Source organism: Neofelis nebulosa, chromosome 7 (genome assembly GCF_028018385.1).
Source record: "Neofelis nebulosa isolate mNeoNeb1 chromosome 7, mNeoNeb1.pri, whole genome shotgun sequence".
Lineage (NCBI taxonomy): Eukaryota > Metazoa > Chordata > Mammalia > Carnivora > Felidae > Neofelis > Neofelis nebulosa.
The window spans coordinates 100,335,098-100,352,755 of NC_080788.1; the positions used below are offsets into that span (position 1 = coordinate 100,335,098).

The 17,658-nt window shown below is 42.3% G+C and overlaps 1 protein-coding gene across 7 annotated transcripts in view; it reads left to right on the forward strand.

The window, feature by feature from the left end:
- FRMD6 (FERM domain containing 6) overlaps positions 1-17,658 on the forward strand; it is a 247,869-nt gene that overhangs the window by 225,925 nt on the left and 4,286 nt on the right. For all 7 annotated transcript variants that reach the window (XM_058739039.1, XM_058739042.1, XM_058739038.1 and 4 more), the window contains 6 exons: positions 2,080-2,145; positions 3,006-3,074; positions 6,216-6,390; positions 10,822-11,157; positions 12,279-12,410; positions 16,523-16,614. In XM_058739039.1, coding sequence (XP_058595022.1) covers positions 2,080-2,145; positions 3,006-3,074; positions 6,216-6,390; positions 10,822-11,157; positions 12,279-12,410; positions 16,523-16,614 — 870 coding nt within the window. The remainder of the gene's footprint in view (positions 1-2,079; positions 2,146-3,005; positions 3,075-6,215; positions 6,391-10,821; positions 11,158-12,278; positions 12,411-16,522; positions 16,615-17,658) is intronic.

Genomic DNA, 17,658 nt, shown 5'->3' on the forward strand with positions numbered 1-17,658 from the left:
AGAGTCAGATATCAGAAACCCTGCATCACCACTGTTATGGGATCCTAGGCAAATAGAACGATAATTCTGGACCATCTATTAAGTGGGAATGGTTCAATACATCTCACAAGGTTGGGAAAATTCTATGATGTAATGAATCTGAAATAACCAGGTGGAATGTCTGGTACATTAATCAGTGCTCAATAAATATCAAGTGCTTCTCATTTGATAGGGAAACATAGTATTTTAAAGAATCCTGTTAGGAATTTATCTTTTGCTTAAAAGATTTATCTTTTATTTGCTTACGATGTGGTACTTCTACATGGCATAGAAAATGACTCTTTTGGGGCACCTGGGTGGCTCAGTCCGTTAAGTGTTGGATTTTGGCTCAGGTCATGATCTCACAGGCCATGAATTTGAGCCCCGCATCAGGCTCTGTGCTGACAGCTCAGAGCCTGGAGCCTGTTTCGTATTCTGTCTCCCTGTCTCTCCCCTCCCCCACTTGTGCTCTGTCTCTCTCTCTCTCTCTCAAAAGATCAATAAATGTTAAAAAATTAAAAAAAAAGAAAATGACTTTCTTATCTTCTTAAAGCAAGATAATTAATAATAATGAAACTGAATGAAGTGGGAAAATGGATATTGTTACCTCATGGGCGGAGTTTTCATTCTTTAGAGAAATCAAGTGGCAGCCATTAAAACTGCTCGTAAAGTGGAAAGAAGGTAGACAGAGGACAGGAAACATTCTGGGGGGAAAAACTTCTGTGTCCCTCTCCCAGTAGTACATGCCTTGTGCCTGCACAGCCAGCATTTTTATGAGCACAATCTTATTTCAGGAAGCAATCAGAGTAGCCTTGAAGAGGAAATTGACCTAAACTCACAGTGATAGATTGATTTCTCCTGCTGTATGTGCCTTTCTTGATGTAAAAACATAGTAGTTGGAGAAAACAGTCCAAATAGTGAAAATAGGCCATATCTTGTCTTTACTATACCAGATGAGGATGCATTTTCTAAAAATATTTCTTCCCATATTCTTGGGAACGCTGGCACTAAACATACTCATTTATTTTTATTGAGGAATTTCATAATGAAAATATTTTAGTTACTTTGTGATTTTATTTATCTTCTATTTTGAACTTCATACCTTATATCCCATTATTACATATGAGCACTCCAAAGATGTGGTCAAATTTCAGAGTACATTTAAAATTCAGAGAACATTTCAGGGGTTTTTTTCCCCTACACTCATTGTAGTTGATTTTTTATAGTTTAGCTGGTAGAATGTATATCATATTGGCAAGTGACAATTGAACTTTTTAGAAATAAGTATTTTCTTTCCAAACAAACTGAATATAAAGCTTTTACAGTTTTTTATCCTCATGGGATGACAGTCTTAAATATTTAGGCGTGCCTCTGATTTTGGCTTCAGAGGCAGGAGAGTTACATAGTTTGAAACCTATAAAATCGAATGCATCTCAGAATATATCTATGATATTAGATTCAAGATTCTGACATCTGGGAAAAGGAAGAGAACTAATAAATAAATAAGCAAAAAAAATAGTATTGTTTACTAGAGTTTTCAGCGATGGCGGTCTTTAGAATATTGTCAGATATGAAAGTGTATATAATATAGTAAAAACACTAATCCTTTGAAATCTCAGTGGTTTAAAAAGTAGAATATATCCTTGCTCATGTGTATGTGCTCATGATTTTCTTAAAGCTTATGGTAAGCTAGGGATGCAAAAAGATGAACAAAGTTATTTAAATTTTGTTTTTACTGTTTATTCTTGAGAGAGAGACAGAGCACGAGATGGGGAGGGGCAGAGTGAGAGAGGGACACAGAATCCGAAGCAGGCTCCAGGCACTGAGCTGTTAGCACAGAGCCTGATGTGGGGCTCGAACTCAGGAGCTGTGAGATCATGACCTGAGCTGAAGTCGGATCCTTAATGGACTGAGCCACCCAGATGCCCCTGAATGAAGTTATTTTAAATCAAAAATTTTCTAATCAGATTTCTCCTTCTGTTTTTTCCCTTTGGTGTTTAATTGTCCATTGTACAAAAAAAAAAAACCCCACTACTGTTTCATATGATTTTATTTCTATAGGATAAAAGGGAAATTGAAGCTTCTCTGATGCTTGGACTGACCATGCGGGGAATACAGATTTTTCAGGTCAGTAAATGAGAAATGACTGTCAAGTGGCATCCACCATGTCTCATGTTGACAGTGTACCTGTGTGGTCCTTGGACAGGTGCACTGGTTCATTTCTGGCCATCGACTGGCCATTACTTCCTATTTGTCTGGTACAAATGGGGATGATGTAGGATAAATGAAGTGATACAGTCCAAACCTTGACAGTAATAAGTCCTCTAGAATAGAAAGTAATAAGCCCAAGATTGGCTCAGGTTCATCACTAACAGATCATTAACATCCAAACATTTTTCTTTGTGTGTTACTGATTTTAAATATCCTGATTATAATGCTCCTCTGGAGCGTTACAACTGTGTAAAGAAAAAAAATGACATCTTCATACAGTGGCAGGCCACTGTATTTTAATTTTCATTACACTTTTCCTATACAGCCTGTCCCCTGTCCCTGTCACGCTTTTGCAGGTGGGATGGTATTATACCACAGCCATCAACAAGAAAGAGAGAATCCCTCTTTCTGTGAGACCAGGGAGAATATAAGAATCTCTTATCTTGATGTAGGCACAATATCCAATTATGAAAGTCTGAGTGCCTTATCTCTCCAATGCCTGAGTCTTTTTGGATTTTTTATTTAAATTTATGGATAGGCTCAAAGGGAAAAGGTTGCCTTGAAAGGCCAGTTAATGCAGTCACTCAGGAACCCAAAGCTACAGAATTGTCTCACTAATCTTTTAATTACTGTCTGAACATCTCCAAAGAGAGTTGAGGACCTCTTTCAGATTTTAATTACTGTATTTTAGTTTTCTGGGAGAGAAGTTAGAGCCATTTTAAAGTGTCTGGCAGTTTCCTCAGTAACTCTGTATGCATTAAAATTTTTTTCCACAGAATTTAGATGAAGAGAAACAATTACTTTATGATTTCCCCTGGACAAATGTTGGAAAGTTGGTATTTGTGGTAAGTTTAAAGTAACTGACTAAAGAAAAATTGCTCAGTTGTTTGTTTTTGTGGATTTTCGTTGTTCCCTGTTTTGTTTTTAAAGATAATGCTGTGACAGGCACAAAAGCTGATATTTTTTTTTTAAAAGTTGAAAATGAAGACAACTCACTTTCTTATATTCTTACGTATGTGCTCTGTTCGTTGCCACTCATAGGTCATGAATCTAAAATTAAGGAATTTTACAGCAAAAGAAATTATTTATTTAATTTGTGAGTCTGGTCCCCACCGTGCTATCCTAAGTTATTCTAGTTGCAGAAGAAATGTAGTGGGGGAATGTGCAAGATGACTTCAGCAAAGAGAATGATTTTCAAAAGCCTACCTCAGAGGGATCAGAAAACGGAAAGCCATAATCACAGGATAAATTACTCTTGGCGTGGGGGTAGGCCAGTTCTTTTGGAAGTCACTTCTTTTGAGCAAAGAATAAAGAGTGATATAAAAAGATGTTTCTATTAATATCTAACTCTTTGAAACTCATCATTATAAAGAAAGGTCTACAATTCTTAACAGGAAAAAAATGGTGTTATTTTTAGAATATTGAGAATAGTATCCTCTTTTTTGTTATAAGAGCAAATTCATGATTTTTCCCAGCTGTTTCTCTACTTTGCTGGCTCTATCCGGTTTGGGGCAGGGTTCAAAGAATTACAGTTAATAATATGTATATCTGGTGGTCATTAAAATCCATATTTTTTTCTTTGTTCAGAAATTGTTGGAAAAAAATACACAAAGGAGGAAGATAAGGATTTGTACACATACACAAATAAAGAAGATGGCCTATATAAATAAAGGGCTGTATTGCCAAAGAGCATTTGGGTTCTGACTCCATACTGCCCTGTGAAGTCAAAGACCTGTTCCTGACTTTACATTATTTTAATTACTTGGGCTCAGTTCAATCTGATTTCACTTCACTCATACATCAAATGGGGCCCTACCTGCTTCCTCCTCACTTGCTCTCTCTCATTTAGGCCCTTTGTGAAAGGATCCGAGCTGTATGAAAATGAGCAAATTATTAGCCCATTACCCCAGTCATGTCCCAAATTGAGTAGACATAAAATACTTTTATGAAATTGAGTGTCTTAAGGGTCCTGGACACAGTGGTTCCTGAATCTAGTTTTGCATCGGTCTCATCTGAGGAGCTGGTTTAAGATAAAGATTTCTGGGCCTCATCCTCCTCCCCTAAGAGAGTTTTGATTCAGAGGGTGTGGGTTGAGGACCAGGCATCTATTTTAATGAACTTCCCAGATGATTCTTCTCACAGCCAGCCCAGTCCTTCCCCAGTCGTGTGACCTTGAGCAAGTTACTTAACCTCTGTGCATTGGTTTCTTTGTTCCCAAATGGAGATAATTGGTCCTCCCCCATAGACTGATTCTGAGGATTAAATGAGTCAATACCTGCCTAGTGCTCATTCAGTGTCAGTTATTACCATTCGAGCATTGGAATCCACTGGTGGTTCCTTTAAAATGAAAAATCGAGAGGTGAAAAATCCATTCCCAACCGAGATACACAGAGCCATATTGTTTTTTATTGACTTTAAGTGTGTGGTTAGAAGGTGCCTCTCTCTGCTTTACTTCTCCCTTTTGGCTGAGAATCATTATGTCCGCAGTATTCCTTATGCAATCCTGCTGCCCTGTTCATTCATAGGAAAGGTGAAGGAATTGATAATTCCATTTCTGGGGCATCTGGATGGCTCCATTGGTTAAGCTCTTGATTTCAGCTCAGGTCACATGATCTCACAGTTTTATAAGGTCCAGCCCCAGGCCAGGCTTTGTGCTGACAGTGCAGAGCCTGCTTGCTTGGGTTTCTTTCTCGCATTCTCTGCCCCTCCCTAGCTCAGAAACGTGTGTGCTCTCTCTCTCTCAAAATAAATAAACTTACAGTTTTCCATAACTATAAAAAACTGCCAAACTCTCACCCTCAGCTTATGTTAATGAACTTTATGTTAATGATCCCAAACTTAAACAATGAGATTCCTGGTATCTCTGATAGAAATACTTAACGGTACTTATATCTCTTCCTTTCTCTTTCCTGTCTCATCCCTTGAGCTGTCCCTCTAGCTTCCACCTATCCCCTCCCACCACCCCCCCACCACCCTTTTTTTTTTTTTTTTTTTTTTTTAATTTTTTTTTTCAACGTTTTTTATTTATTTTTTTTGGGACAGAGAGAGACAGAGCATGAACGGGGGAGGGGCAGAGAGAGAGGGAGACACAGAATCGGAAACAGGCTCCAGGCTCCGAGCCATCAGCCCAGAGCCTGACGCGGGGCTCGAACTCACGGACCGCGAGATCGTGACCTGGCTGAAGTCGGACGCTCAACCGACTGCGCCACCCAGGCGCCCCCCCACCACCCTTTTTTAAATAAACCATACACCCAGTGTGGGGCTTGAACTTAACAATCCTGAGATCACGAATTTCATGTTCTACCAACTGAGCTAGCCAGGTGCCCCCCACCCAGCCTCCCTCTTTTATCCAGCTGAAGAAGTTTTCCATATTTTCTTAACCCTAAAAAGGTACTTATAGTGTTTGCTCTTACAACTCCTCATTTATTTCCTCCTCAGAGTTTATCACAAACTATAGTGATTTTATATATTTATGTTTATTTGCCATCTCTCCCACCAGAATGTATTTCTGTGAAGGTAGCGACCTCGTCTGTCCTATTCACTGTTATTTTCTTGGTGACTAGCACAGTGTTTGGTACCTAGTGTTTCACAAATATTTGAATACATCACGCTTCTAGAATGTCATCTTGTTTGCTGAATTAGGGTGTTGGAATTGCATTTGAAGATGCTTTCATGATGAGCCCTTCTCTTCTCCATTGTATAAATGGCCTGACTAGCCAGAGAAACCAAAGATATTCCTCCACCATCATACCCGGTCGGTGTCGACCGGATGACCCCGGCTAGACACTTCCCTGAGTTTTTGGTAATCCTTGTCCTGGGATATTTTTGAAAAGGAAAACAGCAATTTATCTCTCGCTGAATTTTGAATGCAGCTTTATACATCTCTTTTTGAATCTGCACTTCTCCTTACTAAAGAGAAAATGAAGGGGACCTTGGCAAATTAGAGACTTACCTTCCAAAAGCTGACTCGTGCTTTTGCTCCACAGGGTAAGAAATTTGAGATTTTGCCAGATGGCTTGCCCTCCGCCAGGAAGCTCATCTACTACACAGGGTGCCCCATGCGCTCCCGACACCTCCTCCAGCTCCTGAGTAACAGCCACCGCCTCTACATGAATCTGCAGCCTGTCTTGCGCCACATCCGGAAGCTGGAGGAGAACGAAGGTATGGCAGAGTGTTGGGGGGGAGAAGCACACACGGTGCCTTGGCCACCTCTGGCCCCTTAGTCTGTAGCTGCCATCAGTTGGGGCTTTAGACCCCTGCAAAATGGGATTCGAGGGCTGAGCCTCTCCAGATTCAGGGCCGTGTTCCGCCTCACATCTCACCACTGTCCCAGCACCTGTCCCAAATACATGAGGTCATCCCTATCATTTAGCTATCCCCAAGTACAGTCTCTTTAACGTTTCCCCACACTTGCTTTGAAAATCCTTGCAAAAAGCCACCACATGAAGATGCAGGGCAAGATTTATCTGCAACTCCGAGCACCTTGGAATCTGGAATTTTTTCCAGTGCAATTACTCCTTAGATTAAAGTAACAATAAAGGTGGGAGACAGAAATGTCTCCAGTCTCTCTTATTGACTGCTGAGAGGACCCCAGGTCTGGGTCAGCAGGAATGACAAAGGAGAAAGAAGTTTTCTTCTTTTTTTTTTTTAGTGCTTATTTATTTTGAGAGAGAGAGGGAGAATGGGGGAGAGGCAGAAGGTGAAGGAGAGAGAGAGAATCCCAAGCAGTTTCCACGCTGACAGCACAGAGCCCAACGCGGTTCTCGACCCCACAAACTGTGAGATCATGACCTGACCTGAAACAAGAGTCCGACGCTTAACCAACTGAGCCACCTAAGCGCCCTGAAAGAAGTTTCCATTTGAGGATTATATCAGCCAGTCCTATGGGGGCTTTGCTGAGATACATTTGGGGCCCCTGAAAAGGAGAATGAGTCACGGTAAGGAAGAGGAAGGCAGGGATTGGGGCCTCTCAGAGCAGGCTTCAACTCTACTGGTTAGCCCTTCATCTTAAGTCATGGCACCCAGGGTTATTCCATTTAACACATACGAACTTCTGATCCCCCAAAATGCTACTGTGCTCATTTGCCTATTTCTTTAAAAAAAATTTTTCTTCCTTAATGTTTATTTACTTTTGACAGAGAGATAGAGTATGAGTGGGGAGATGGCAGAGAGAGAGAGAGAGAGAGAGACAGAATGAGAAGCAGGCTCCAGGCTCTGAGCCACCCAGGCGCCCCTGCCTATTTCAATGTCTTCCATTTGTTTTGTAGATTCCCATTGTGGTAGTTCTTATAATTCAATTGGATTAGATTTAGGATATCTGCATGAACATTTGGATGCAAATTCATATCCTTAGGTCCGTGTCTGAAACAGATTTCGACCTCTCAGACCCCAGCTTTCTCACAGAAACACAAATACTTGTCCTCTTAAGAAAAAACCTGAAAGAAGCTTGCACATCTAATCAATTTCTCTCAAAACCTATCTCTCTAACTAAATGAGACCCAGTTTGGGGATGCCACTGCATCTTAAGTAGCCATTAGAACATGAATCATTTTGCACGGTCTGCCACCAAACTGCTTTCTTGTCTTTGGAGAGAACTGGTGTATAACCACCAGGTGTATGGGCTTCCTTTGCTGCCAGGCTGCCCCTTCTTCCCCACGATGACTCATTGCGATAACAAGCACCTCTCTCCAATGCTGACATGATTATTAGGAGGACTCGAGATGGGACAGAAGCGCCAAGGGAACTTGTAAGAATAGGCGACTTACGTGCAGAGCCCATCATGTGCCAAATGGGTCACATTCCTAAATGGCCAGCTTATAGCGCCTTGAGAAGTTTCTTTATTTCATCAGCTTTGCCAGCATTTTAGCAGATTCTTGCTTAGATGACCGTAAGGGGAGCCCTTTAGAGCCTGAATGAATTCCAGAACCCCTATAGGTTCTCAGGTAAAATGACAAAGAATTTTCAGTTCTTAGAGGGCAGGGTTTTGTCTGTTACCGCGCCTAGTAGTATCAAGTGCATTTGGGGGCTTATGCGATTAGGGCAATGAAGGAATGATAAAGGTGTGGATTGTATTTGTTATTTGGGTAAATGTAGATAGAGTTGGGCGGATATCTCTTTTTTTTCTTGTAAAGAAAACATACTTTTCTTCTACTTAGAGATCCCTCACAGTCTAAAGAACACCCAAAATTAAGTTTCTCTGGGCCAGCTTTGGCCTGATGCCAGTTATTTCACTCACGCTTAAAGTCTTCCTCACTTTTACAATAAAGCCCTTTTCTTAGCAAAAAAACAGCACAGAAAGAGAGTGTATTTTTCTTAAATTTAATTTAGATCCATCTTGTCTGAGATACTCTTTTAGCATCTTATGGTAGAAAATGATCACAAGAATTATTCCATAGCATTTAGAAGGGGGAGAATGCCTTTGTCATTAAGAAAGTTTAAAAACAAAAGTTTTTTTTAACCCAACTTTATTCAACAGTGGGAGCTTATTCTTAGGCCATATGCCAAGAGGTCACACTGCATTCTGTTCCAAAATAATATATGAAAAGCTCTGTGGTCTCTGGGCTTTTACAACAGAGGGAATCCAAAGAATACCAACACATTGGTAATCTGTGCTGTTGACTCCGGTGATTACTAGGGAGGTAAGAGGTTGCATTTCCCAGGTCTCAGAATAAACTTCATAATCACGTCAGCATTTCCTTCATGACACTTTTTATTTGTACCAGGTCTAAGTGATACAGCTCTGGGAAGGGAACACTGGCCAGCCACGTAGAACAGTAAGGCCGTGCTGACACGCTGACACGAAGCTGACACGAAGCACGCTAGGCTCCTGTGAGGTAGACCACAGTTCGGCGAGCGCTTGCCTTCTGTTACTAGAGTAACCGTAATAGACTCCTAACCTGCTGGGAAGGGTTGGGAGTAAAAGAGCTATTTGTAAAGAGGCAGAAAGCTTTTAAGTTATTAGAGCCACAATTCCCACTTGTCTTAGAACTCTGGCACCCTAAAGAACTTCTTAGAAAACTGTTTTTTCACTTTCCACCTTTCCAAGTGCCACGTGGCTAGTATTTTGAAACCACAGTGAATAGAAATTGTATGAGAATTTTGCAAACCCTTTTATCTCTCCGTCTTCATCTCAACCCCTGTTGTCTTCAGAAAACAGGAATGCTTATAACCCAGTGTAGCCCTGAAACATGGATTTTAGATGATGCACATCTGTCTCAGATGTGTGTTTTCGGCTCTGGTGTCCTGCCCCAGTCTGCTTTCTGTGTGGCTGTGCATTCTCGCTGTTGTGATGCAGCCTGATTCCCTAGAATTGACATGAATGGCTGGAGCCCAAAAATGTACACATCGCCTTCTGCAAGCATTTTTGCATTTTGCATCCTGGAAAGCACATCTTCTCTTTCTGCTAATGCTTCTTCCCTCCCTGAGGAGGCTGTGTAGATTATACTTCAGACACCAGGAGTGCAGGTGATTTCACTTACCCAAGAAACAAGACAATTAAATTCATCAGCAGGCCTCTGAGAACCCAATTAGTCTACAAGTTAGCAATTTCTGAAATAATATCAATTTAACATTCCTCAAATGCATTCTCCATCTTTAACATTGTTCTAATGTGTTATTTGTCATCAGTATTAAGAATACAAAGAATCTAAACTATTTCTCTGTTTTACAGTTCTGACCTGAGACACAAAAGTATTGTATACCTGCAACTCAGTTGTAACTTTGTGCCTTGATGTGATCGTTGCTTTACCATTTGATAAAAGGGACTTTCTAACATTGCGTCTTGGTGTTAAAGAATGGCACTGACATGTTAAATCAAAGAACAGTTTTGTCAGTCAGAGGCCACATAGGTATAAATCATCAAACCAGTAGTGATGACTGTGTTTTCTAAGTAGATGGTAAAACCTCACTAGTTCACCCCAAATGGAGAAAAGCAGTTTCCACTAATGAAAAACTAAATGTTAGAACTCTTTGAAGGAAATTTAGAGAAGAATAGTTTTATTTTAAATTATATCCAGCAGTCAGAACTGAGCTAATAATGGGCCAAATTGAATAAATGAAATCATTGGCAATTAGTGTAATTATATTTATCAAACAGTCTTCCATAGCAGTGCTTCTGAGACTATTTGTGGGGAAGGACCAGATTTTTAACATTCCTCATCCACCATGGACTGATACTTTCACAAAATACAAAATCACCTTAGTGGCTGTCACGGCACTGTCAGATTGCTCTGAAAATCTCTAAGTATTTATTCTCACTTGCTGAGCTTACATCGCTGTGGACCAATAACAACTTGCAGACAAGAGGTGGTCTGGCGACTCTACTTCAAATAGCACTTTTCCGAGTTTTGAAGCGTCACAACCCTTTGAGTAGTACTGGTTTTTGCTCATCTTCGTTAATTGACCCCCTCCCACCCACCCGGGTCAGAACCCTCACGGCGCCTAGATCCTGGGTGTGATCCTGCTTAACTAGATCCTGGGTGTGAACTTGCACGCGTTCTTAGCCTGATGTGCCCTGTAGGCTAACCAGGCGTGTCTCCCCCTCCCCCCCTACTCCGCCCGCCGTCCTGCGTGAATGTGCTCCTCACCGCGCAGAGAAGAAGCAGTACCGGGAGTCCTACATCAGCGACAGCCTGGACCTGGACGTGGACCAGCTGGAGAAGCGGTCCCGGGCCAGCGGCAGCAGTGCGGGCAGCGCCAAGCACAAGCGCCTGTCCCGCCACTCCACCGCCAGCCACGGCAGCTCGCACACGTCGGGCATCGAGGCGGACACCAAGCCCCGAGACGCAGGGCCGGAGGACAGCTACTCTGGCAGCGCCATCCACCGCAAGCTGAAGACCTGCAGCTCCACGACCAGCCACGGCAGCTCCCACACCTCCGGGGTGGAGAGCAGCGGCAAGGACCGGCCGGAAGAGGACTCGCAGGACGACGGTAAGCCGCTCGCTGCGGCTTTCCAAGCTGGCAGCGCTGAGCCGCTGTCGCTCGCCCCCTTCTTCCTCTTGCCTCGTCTTGTTTCTGGTTTTTTTCCCCAAGCATCCCTTCTGGAGAACTGCTGTGTAGGGCACAGCCGGGGGGTAGTAATGGACAGGTGTCCTGCACCTTCCCCCGTGATTTGGGGGCGTTGCTCGTGTCGGTGAACCTTAAAGCATCCCTCTGGTCACGATCCTTTGCCGCCAGAGGGTTGGACGCCAGTGGAGGCTGAGTCCTGGCGGTTTAGCCCAAGTAGAGGAGAGATCGGTGCCGCAGAACTCGTGTCTGCATTTCTGGTTCCCAGATTAAATAGGCATCGGTGAGGACAACAGCAGAGACGCAGTGATAGCGACAGAAATGTCTTAAACTTTGCAGAGGAAAAAAAAAAAAAAAAAAAAAAGACTTGAGCCCAGGCCATTGGTTATTTAGTATTTCTTCAATTCCTCCTATGCAGCCAGAACTCTGGGAATGTAAAACAAAGTTAGCACCTGGATGCTTAACTCTGTTAAGGAGAGAAAAACCAGACTGTCTCAGCCAAACTTAACACATGTGGGCATCTTTTTTATTATTTTTATGCCTCAAGTGCATTCGGGTTTGGGGAAAGGGTAGTGACTTCATTAAGGAAGCCCATTTGCTTGCTTAATGTAGAATTCATGTGGATCTCTAGTGAAGTCAACTGAATGCCCTGCGGGCAGGCAGGTCTAGAAATAGGGAGCTTCATGAACTACTCCTTGTGCAGGTGACAGCAGTCTGCTCTGGCTTAGGCATGTGGCCCATCAGTCTCAGTTGCCCTTTGTCATCTCAGCAAGGTGGTATAGCTCTTTCCTTCTTTCTCACAGAGGAAAGAATAACACAGTTCAATCGTGGCATTAGAAGACGTGTAGATAACACAGCAACCCTGTGAAAAAAGAGAGCAAATACATCTAGTTGAGAATTGTCCTAGAGTTTCCTATTGTAGATTCTCATTAGCAAATGTATTTTAAAATCTGAATAATTACAGAGCCTTCCGCAAAGTGTGGCTACGAATGCTGGCATACATTTCCCTTCGTGTCACTAAACGTCTCTTTCTTCTTCTGTGTCAGAAATAGAGATGTTGGTTGATGACCCCAGGGACCTGGAACAGATGAATGAAGAGTCTCTGGAAGTCAGCCCAGACATGTGCATCTACATCACTGAGGACATGCTCATGTCACGGAAGCTGAATGGACACTCTGGTGAGCTCTTGTGGGAAGTTCTTCTCCTGAGCTAGTGGATGGTCTTGGACTGAGGAGCAGGTGCCTCAGAAAACAGAAGGGTCAGGGTGGGGTTCTCGATCACAAACAGGGCTGGAATCAGAACCTTTCCAAGTCAGTGCCATAGACTGCAGGGTCGAGTACTTCGTGAGGAAGAAAGAGAACAGAAGGGGAGAAGCATCTAGGATGGGGAATTAGCATCTTCTCCCCTGTGCTCAGCACAAAGTGGTAAAACACAGTTTTCTCTTTTGTTGCTGTTGTTTTGTTTCGCTATTACAAATGATAATCAGAGAATCCTAGAATACATCTAGAAGGGACCTCGGAGACCTCCTTTTTACAGATGAGAAAACCCATAGATGAGGGGGACAGACGCTTAGGTGGCTAGAAACAGAAGTCAGGTCTCCGAGTTTAGTTTGTATTGTATTGTAGTTGTATTGTTTGTATTCAACTAGATCAGAGTGGGTATGGGAGTGTGGAGGAAAAAGTGTCAATAAATGTTGGCGTAAAAAGGCATTCCTATTATATTCTGTATTTCATTAACTCTACTAGGACACTTGCATTCACTGTAAACCTATTAGGGGATTATATAATACGATATGTAATAATCTATTTCTATCAAATAAAAGATATTACCCTTCAATATTACTGCAAAAAACCACAGTATGGGTTTTGTTTTCAATTTTTTTTTAATGTTTATTTATTTTTGAGAGAGAGAGAGAAACAGAGCTCCAGAGGGGAAGGGCCAGAGAGAGAAGGAGACACAGAATCCAAAGCAGGCTCCAGGCTCCGAGCTGTCAGCACAGAGCCCGACACAGGGCTCGAACTCCCGAACCACGAGATCATGACCTGAGCCAAAGCCAGACGCTTAACTGACTGAGCCACCCAGGCGCCCCAGGTTTTGTTTTTAAACCTCAGTCACTCCTAACTGCTCTCGCCACATTTTATGAATTGGTCTCCGTTCTGTCTAAAAAACATACCTTAGGAATGAAGTCAAAATGGCCCAGGTACTTACTGGTCAGCCGCTTTGAGCTTTGAGTGAAAGACCCTGTTTGCAACTGGGGTGACCTGCCATTGCTGTGTCAAGACCCACGGTCCCTGATAAGTGAGCCTCACCCATGCAACAGGTGCTGGGAATGAGAGAGAAACAAGACCACAGTACACATGGTCCCCTCATCCTGGCATTGAATCTGTAAGAGCACAAGGCTCCTTTTATTGCAGAATTTCCTCTGCTCACCTAGCAGAAGCATGGCCTCCAGATGCTCTGCGGGGAATAGACCTGCCAGTGGTTACAGAGAACCGCTCTGCCTAAGCAAACACAGATCCGTCAGGCTGCTTGCTCTGGTCATGCTTCAGGCTTAGAGTTCTCAAACCAAACTTTGCCCCCGTTTCTTTGCCCATTTACTTTCTTACCTAGATGTCTTCCCTCACAAATACATTTTAACACATATATTAAATATAAATTTACAATTTTATGCACATTATATGTACATGGATATCATGCTCTCACTCGATATGTGCATGTGTATTTTTGTGGAAAGAAAACTGTCCAAACCATATACACCAAAGTGTCCATGGGAGGAGGGGAGATGAGGGAAACAGACTTTGGCTTTTTATTTATATATTTCTATGTTTAATTTTTATAATAAGATTTTGTAATTTTAAATAGAAATAAAATTTAAATAAATAGGGTGGCTGTTTAAAGAGGTTTTTATACAAAAAAAAATGCTTTTTGAAATGTTATTTATTGAAAAAGAACCTGAATGGTTAACAATGAGCAGTTATATGCTGTCCATATAGTGAAATATCGTACAGCCATTAACTAATGACACTTTTAAAGAATATTTAATAATATAAGAAAGATAGGTAAGAAAAACAGGACAAATTGTATAATCAGGATGCTCTCAAATTTCAAAAATGTATATATGTATATGAAAAAATACATAAAAATATTAATAGCCTTTGTCTGGATGATGGGGTTGTGATGATCTTATTTTCTTCCTCGCATCATCCTCCTCTTCCAAATTCTCTACAATTTGAGCATTTACTTTTTTTTAACATTTATTTATTTTTGAGAGAGAGAGAGAGAGAGAGAGAGAGAGAGAGAGACAGCGTGAGCAGGGGAGGGGCAGAGAGAGAGGGAGACACAGAATCCGAAGCAGTCTCCAGGCTTTGAGCTGTCAGCACAGAGCCCAATGCGGGGCTCAAACTCAAACCATGAGATCATGAACTGAGCTGAAATTGGATGCTTAACTGACTGAGCCACCCAGGTGCCCCTACAATTTGAGCATTTAAACATTGTTTCTCAAGCATGGAGCTGAGATTGAATAGGGATGGAAGTTTGGTACAAGTCAGGTTAGTGTTCTCAGCACCAGACTTGCTGCTGACTTGTCTAATGCGGAGTTTGGGTTTGGGAGCACATAATTTACAGACATGGTGGCCAAGGACACATTTACCAGGAAGTCCAGAAGGACCCATCCCACGTGCCAACCAAGGACACCAGTCCATGTCATCCTCTGAGGATTTGTTAAAAGTTTAAAGCTTTTTAAAAGATAAAGATAGTCTCAAGAAAGACCCCCTACTAAAGCAGTCTGTACCAACCCCCAAAACATAAGTACCCACCTGAAGGCTTTTAAACTGTCTACATGTAAACCAAGAATGTCCTCCTTCCATGTTTCAATTGAACAAAATATCAAACACTTAATATATACAAGGTATATACTCGTCACTGAATCATTAGGCATCACTTCTAAAGAGTTAAGGGATAAAACACAAAAGGCCATTTCTGAGGTTATCAGCAAGTAGCTAAATAAAAATCACATTGCACTCCAGGTTCCTTTTTTATAAGGTGAGAATGTGCTTTATCTGAGAAGCCATTTGGCCTTAAGAATCTGGGGTTTGACTGACCTGCTTCATCTATTTGCAAGAAAAATGTCAGTGATCTCCACTTCCATATCCAATTCTTGTTAGCAGTTTTATCTTACGAAACATTTTTTCCTGGTGCTTCACTCAACATGCTAGAGCCACAGAGGGAAGTTTCAGCCCTGGATTTCTGTTTCCAAAGTATTAGGAGGTGACTCCTGGGCACTGGGGTGATTTAGGGCCCTGTCACTCTCAGAGATCCAGAACTGAATGCTTAGGGTGGCCTCCCACTCGTGGCCTCTCCCCAGCAGGATTTGTTGTAGGAGGCAAGTGCCACAGGGCCCCTGTCAGCCCGAGGAGCTCTGAGCTGGGTGTGTCCCATGTGCAGGCCCTGTACCTCGCCCTTTCCATGCATTTACTCTTCAGTCGTCATTAAACTCTGTTGGATAGACACTGCTGTCAGGCCCACTTTATAAGATGAGACCGAAACATAAGGGGGCTAAGTCACTGGCCAGCATACACAGTTAATTACTTTTCTGGGCCTGCTTCCGGCTCAGATCCGTGTGACTCTGGAGGTCAAGCCCCATGCTACACTTTAACCGTCCATCTAAAGGGACCCTAGGGGCGCCTGAGTGGCTCAGTCGGTTAAGCGTCCAACTTCAGCTCAGGTCACAATCTCACGGTCCGTGAGTTCGAGCCCCGAGTCGGGCTCTGGGCTGATGATGGCCCAGAGCCTGGAGCCTGCTTCCAATTCTGTGTCTCCCTCTCTCTCTGACCCTCCCCCATTCATGCTCTGTCTCTCTCTGTCTCAAAAATAAATAAACGTTAAAAAAAAATTAAAAAAATAAATAAAGGGACCCAAACCTAGACGGCCGTGTCACAGTTTAGCTTTAGGAGGGAGACTGCTTTACATCTACGGTCTTTGTTTTTGTTACTAATTTCATCATAAATAGCTTAATTAGAAGTTGTAGTTCACCTTAGTTTAAAAGGCAGGCTCTAAACTCCTTCCTGTACGCTGACCCCACATTTATCCCTCTCCCCCCCCTATTTACTGTGAGACAGGAGATGGGATGTGTCCTAGGCTGGTTGTTTACCACGGATGAGTCACAGTGAGATTTTTCAGGAACGGTTAATACTTGACCTTTCAGTCTTGGTGGTAGCATGTGTCAGATAGGTGGCAAAAAGTATGAATAAGGAAGTCTTCATTGTTAGTGTTTTTCTGTGTTTTACTTCAGGGTTGATTGTGAAAGAAATTGGTTCTTCCACCTCTAGCTCCTCAGAAACAGTTGTGAAGCTTCGTGGCCAGAGTACGGACTCTCTTCCACAGGTACAGAAGGAATCGAAATGTTTAAGTTGTGCACTGAAGTTACAGAAAATGTTAAATTGGAACTTAACGTTTATATTTATATAAATGAGCAAAAATTAACCATAAGGCATTGATTCTTCTTAGGTACATTCTAGTTTTATCCTCAGTTGATAACCATTGTGTTTGCTAGTTCCATTCATCTCTGAGTTGATTTTCATTTGGATAAGGATAAATTATATACTTTGTTTCCCACTTTATAGAGGTGGGAAGTGTGTAACTTCAGACTTCAGGTTGTGTGTGTGAACCTCAACAACTGAGAGAGTAATTTTCTTGTCAGGCGTGTTATGGCAGAAACGTTTCCATGCTGATTATTCCATTCAGATTGCGTTTTCAAAGTATGCTGAGTGAGACTGTTTGATAACCTGTGATCACTTGCTAGACTATTAAAATATCAAAAGATAAAATACTCTGAAATTCATGGTTGTAGCGTCTGGATCTATTCCACAGCTGATATACTCACCTCTATTTCTTGTGCGTTCTCTTTCTCTCTCCTTTATGAGTCTCTTTCTTGGTCCATCTCTGTCTTTTTTGGGTTTTGTCTTTTTGCTTTCTGTGTGTGCTTCTCTCTTCCCTTTTTTTCTTTTTCATTTCTATGTGCACATGATGTTTTATTACATATTTTTTTGAATACTCCAGTGAATAATTTCTAAAGCAGTATGTGTAGCATGATGATTTCAAATCCCAAGGTCCACTGCCCGGGTTTGCACCCAGTTCTGTCACCCGGTGTTAGATCTTCCTGTACGTAAGTGCTTGTGGTGCACAGCTGAGGATCAGATTCCACTCTGCAAAATGGGAAGCGCATTTGCGTGCCTGCTGTGTGGATTTGTGAGGATGACCTAATGAATTCTGTGTGGGAAAGCCCGTTGGTACCCGGGAAGCCGTGTGGGTCCAGGGGACCTTCTTCAGGGAGTGCTCGGATGTGATACTTCCGAATAAAATGGTTTTGGGCTCAGACCCTGTTCTCTCCTCCTGGTGCTTTTGCCTTTAGCAAAAAGTGATCTCTTA